This window comes from Atta colombica, unplaced genomic scaffold (assembly GCF_001594045.1).
Source record: "Atta colombica isolate Treedump-2 unplaced genomic scaffold, Acol1.0 scaffold11, whole genome shotgun sequence".
Lineage (NCBI taxonomy): Eukaryota > Metazoa > Arthropoda > Insecta > Hymenoptera > Formicidae > Atta > Atta colombica.
Window position 1 is genome coordinate 768,828 of NW_017259195.1, and position 5,812 is coordinate 774,639.

At 24.1% G+C, this 5,812-nt stretch overlaps 1 protein-coding gene across 1 annotated transcript; it reads right to left on the minus strand.

Annotated features, from left to right (window-relative positions):
• Positions 1–1,317: 1,317 nt before the first annotated feature.
• On the minus strand, positions 1,318–4,838 carry LOC108693762 (leukotriene A-4 hydrolase). The gene is made up of 10 exons (XM_018202883.1): positions 4,796–4,838; positions 4,007–4,122; positions 3,767–3,921; positions 3,571–3,682; positions 3,442–3,510; positions 3,129–3,192; positions 2,913–3,098; positions 2,488–2,786; positions 2,000–2,260; positions 1,318–1,587 (listed from the first exon to the last, which is right to left on the minus strand). The coding sequence occupies exons 1-10, from the start codon at positions 4,836–4,838 to the stop codon at positions 1,318–1,320; spliced, it is 1,575 nt and encodes a 524-aa protein (XP_018058372.1).
• Positions 4,839–5,812: the final 974 nt, after the last annotated feature.

Below are 5,812 nucleotides of genomic sequence, written 5' to 3' on the forward strand. Positions count from 1 at the left end.
AAATAATTTTAAAGACACTTTATTAGCAATTGAAAGCAGCGATCAATCATTAATAGCTGCTCAAAAAAAAGCAATGAATATTTAATAAAAATTGATCCTCTGGCTCTCAATTATATTATGAATATAATGATAAATGAAAAATATATCAATAAAGCGATATGTATTATGAATTTTATTTAAATGAAGAAAGCAAATATTCAGACGCATGTCCAAAAACATGACATAAGACATCTTTAAAACTCAATTTTAGACTTTTTGTTGTTTAGATAATTACTTTTACTAATAACTTTTACTTTAAAATATTATAGGAGATCTCTCTCTTTCAGATGAGATGCAAAATGCAAATTATGCGATTAATTAAAGAGAAAACATTGAGAATTCATATCTACGATTTGATTTCCTTGTCAAGAGCTTATTATTTAAGTTGAAACAATTTATATATTATATATATATATATATAGAATCTATATATAAATCTTTATTAGGAAAATGAATTTTAACGAACAATTTCTGCAGATTTACCTTTATGTAATACAATAAATTACATACACTGATAGAATTGCAATTAATTTAAGTAATATGTAACGAAAACTTATGATTATGAGATAATTGAAAATGAATGGTTTAACTAAAAATTAATGTTAAATGTAATGAACATATGCATTAAATTTTATGCAAATACATAAAATTTTATGGAATGTATTAAATACATTAAATTTCATAAAATTTTATAAAAAGTATTAAATTTCATGTACACCTAGACAAATGTATATTTACAGTTACAAATACATTAAATTTAATATAATGTTATTAATGTTATTACATTTAATTATTATTACATTTAATGTTATTATATTTAACGTTGTAAAATGAAATTCAACTTGTGTAATTTAAAAGTTAATTTAAAAGTTAACGTTATGCATTAATTAACGTTAAATAATATTTTAACAGTGTGGTGTTCTGCAGTATGCAACATATGTATTTTTTATTTTCACATAAATTTAGACGTCTTTTAACGAGTCAAAAGTTATCGTTATGCATCATTGTGAACTGAGTTGCCTTTAATTGCTGGCTCTGCAACTCAGATAAAACAACTTTTATATTTCAAATTATGAATTACTTTTATATTATTATTACTAATTATAATTGTACAAAGTTAAAATATAAAGAGAAATTTGTATCTATTATATTGTTTATAAAAGTTTAATATTTTTGAACATTTTTTTCTTTATAATGAATAAGTTATTTTATTTTTTGTAGTTATTAATGATTTACCTGTCAAAAGAAAAATTAAATTATTTGTTCATTAAATAAATATCAATGTTTCGAGAATAGAATTGGTGTTAATTTGTTCCGAGTGTAAGACAACATTTTTTCTTGATTTTTTTTAAATATTTCGCTCAATGTAGAATGATATTCTGGCAATTCAAGTATATAATTGAATATATGCCACGCATAATGTGACGAGCAAAACTGAACAACAAAGTCCAGAGCTTCTAGAATTTTTTCGTGCCAATGAACTTTAATGCACAATAGCAGCCAAAGAAATCTGTGAAATATGTTTTCCATTATTAATTTTAAATCAATCTGTACATAGATATGCATATTTACCGTATTTGATAACTTTTATTTTCAAAACAATGAATTTTTAATAATAAATTCATTTTTTTCACGTTCAAATATTTATACATATAATGTATAAGTATGTTTAAAAATATTATTTCTTCAATATTACAAAGATCCTTTTTTTTATATAAAATAGATATAAAAGGAGGATCATCATTAATATTATCATCCCATCTGGCCCATGTTATTGCTAATTTGAAGCACTCTATTTCCCATGTGGTATCACGATCTATATTGGTACGTTTATAAGGAATATTATAGAACCATAAGTTCCAATCAATATATTTTAACTAAAATAACATAAAATTTATTATTTGTAATACTAAAATATTAAGCCTATATATATAATTTATTTGTATAAAGAATATATTACCTTTTTATTCACTATTTTAGCAAAGTACTTATTCAAATACTCCTTCCAATCATCCGTCTTTATACTTTTGTATGCGAAATTATAAAAATAAGATTTAAGAAATTCTTCGAATATTAAAGATCCTCCTAAGTTAGTCTCTAGGTTGTCTAAAAACATACATCCTAGTTCGTAGGGTACATGTCTAATGAAGTTTATAGGCAACAAACCAGTCAAATCGGGTACTAAGTTTTTTAATGAGTTGGTCTCACTTGATATATCTATCTATAATATAATTTAGAATCTATAATAATCTATAATATAATTTAGAATCTATAATAATCTATAATATAATTTAGAAAATAATACAGAAGAAATGTGTTTATTTAATTATGTGCGTGTAAAAAGATTCTGTAATCTGGTATCATATAAAATAATTTGTAATCTGATATCATATACGATATTACTTATTAATTTTATTCCATTAGTTTTAATCAAAATTAATACTTTACCATCCTATTCAAATCGAGATATGATAATTTTTTGTAAAATAACTGCGTTTCATTAAGCGTCCATATTTTGCAAATGATTTTCCTGCCAACAAACATGCTGAAACTTTTATGTAGCCAGAAATGATTATAATTTGTACATGTAACTAAATGTCCTGCCCAGCTTTGTGCGATATTTAGAGCGAGTGAACTGATACTACAATCATCTCCGTAAAGTAAATTTGATGAAAAAAATGTTATGCATGGACATTCTATTTCGAAATGGCCGAGACATGGTGGAAGAACACATATATCGTATCTATCTAAAGATATCATTTTAAGTATTGTAATAATAAAAGAGAAGATTGATAATTCACAAAATAATAAATTTCTTTTTATACAAAAACTTAAATAAATTAATAATAAATAATTTAATTGATATTTTATACCCCAAAAATAAGATCCACACAAATCTTCAGCAGTATCCAACATCTTTTCAATTACGCCTGTACGAAATGTATAGACAGCTTCGTTAATAAATTTCTTCTCAGCAAACACATTGCTTCTTATACTAAGATGTTTTTTCTGTAGTGAACCTACAGCAATAATTACTGCGTAAGATGCTACTTGTTTCGCTTGAAGAAAATTATATAGATTTACCTCCGAATTTTTAAATACATTTTGCGAAAGTGCAGACATTACAACTGTGAAATCTTTTGGCACTATAATCTAAAAAATGAAATATATATATCAATAAAAATTAAATGAATACTTTATTTTAGATTAATTAAAACAGTTTATAAGAAAAAAGAATAAATATTATTATATACGTTTATCATCATACATTTAATTTTTTCCACTGATACATTTTATTTTTTCGTAAATTTGTATTATTTTTATTAATAATGTTAATAATAATCAATCATGTTTTTATATAAATGTATAAAATACACATACTATCTACATTTAAATTTTTACCGTAGCAGTGTACGAAAATTTGACAGATGGTGTATCTTGGCAGGGAAATACTGCTCTAGCGAATGTTAACTGAAACAACAAGAAGTTTTTATACAATCTGCATTGATCAATTTTATTTAATTAATTTACCTTGTTATTAGACAATAGGAAAGGATGTGTACCATCGGCAGTTTGTGCAGGTGTTAGCCAATATAATGCAGGTGAGTCTGGACTTGTTTCATATTCAATTTGAATTTTACATCTGAAAATAACGTATTAAAGATGTACTCAATTCTTGCACCAATAATTTTTAGTAATTGTATTTTTTTTAATGTTTTATATTCACGTAGGCTTAAAATCACTGTATTCTTCTTCAGTTTTTGGTAACTGTACGGTAAATGAGCTTCCAACAATATGTTGATGTCCAATAGAATATTCTAAAAATGCTTCGGTAACAGGATTTGTGACACGTTTTATGACAAGTGCATAATTATCTAAAATCTAATTAAAGCGATATTAATACCACATATTAATACCACATATTACCAAATCAAAATTTTGCTCAATATAATAGGCATCTACTCACTATTTCTGTAATTGAATGTTTTTTTTTTTCTATAGTCAAAATCGCTTTTCCTTTAAGAATTGTTCGATAAAAATCTACATATAGTTCCAAATGAATGTTAGTTACACGTGCAAATTCTAGTAATCAGAAAGTAATAAATATTAAAAAATGTTTAATAAGTAATAATATATATAAAACACAATGTGCGTAAATATCAATACACATCAGAAAATAATATATTGTAATTAAAATTATTATAACACAATATTATAATGTTTTTAAAATATAAATAAACATCCGATTTTTGTGCTAAATATTTTATATATTTAAGAAAATTAACAATAAAATGTCAATTAATTAAATTCATGAAAGATTAATTTAATTTTTTTTAATGTAAATTATTAAAGCTTAAAAGTTTAAAGGTATATATATGATATTTCATCTTTCGAACCTTAATGAATTCTGCAAATATACTTTACTATATCTCTTTTAAGAAAAAAATAAATTAATGAATAAAATTATAATTCTAAACAGAATCGTAAGGCTTGTAACATATTCCTATAAGACTTGTAAGAATTTTTAAGTGCTTATACCTTTATGCAATCTTTTTATAGACAGCTTCTTACTAGTCATAAAATTTACAAAAAAATTTGTAAATATTTACAAATAATTATACGTTTTACAATATATGCAATATATGCAATTAGAATATTAGTCATCACTTTTTACAGTTTTACGAGAACAGATTACGAGTCTTATGATTCTGCTTAGAATTGATCCATAAGTAAGCTAATTAAATAATTAAAATACCTGGTCTTGAAAAGGAGTGCGGATCTCCAGGAGATAAAGCCATTTTAAAATATTCATACGTTATAGTCTCTTCAAGTAATATTCGATAATGAAAATCTTTAAACATATAAACTGACTATAAGGACACAATATAGTTTCTCCTACTTTTATCCATTTTTCTCTGTTTGACAACATCATTTGTTTATTACAATTCAGATAGCTAAACTAACTATGAATACCACGTAATGATTTTGTATGGATACGTTTGACACAAATCAAATTCACAATATATATACGCAGTTTATTTTATTTTATTTTACAGAAGCCAAAGGAATGGGAAATTTTTTCTCCTCATTGATTGGCAGATAGCGAAAAAATGTATTGATATGGATTTGACACACATTATTGTACAGCGCAATTTCTTTGATGCTATTTAGTAAACTTGAAATGGTAAACGTGTATGAAATTGTACTATAAAAATGATGATTGTATTATTTTAAAAATAGTGATTGTATCCAAATAATAGGTATTTATAATATATTTTTATAATATATAATTATATATTATATAATATATAATATATAATTTTACAAAAAGTGCGTATTGTTCGTCATTTCAAAATGTGTATGTTTGCTGAATGGCAGACCTAGATTAAGAGTGGGGAGGGGGAAAGAGGAGGCTTAGGGAGATATAGTCTCAGTCTTTTTTTAGGGGGCCTCTTAGCCTTAACTTAAAATTGTGTTTCATCGATAAAAATAAATAATTGAATAAAAATAAACAATTAAAAATTTCAATTTTGCATTTCTCGTACAATAAAACACACAATATAACACATAATATTCACACACAACGACTGACACTAGATAATATCGTCATTGGCATTATTAGCAATAGAGAGCGAACTACTGAAAAATCTTGATTTTAATCAATGAATTTAATTAATAAATTTGCGCATAATAAATCACAAAAGAACTTTTGTATATATCACTAAAAATTTTTTTATACATGAATTTATATAAATATTATATAAATTTATAT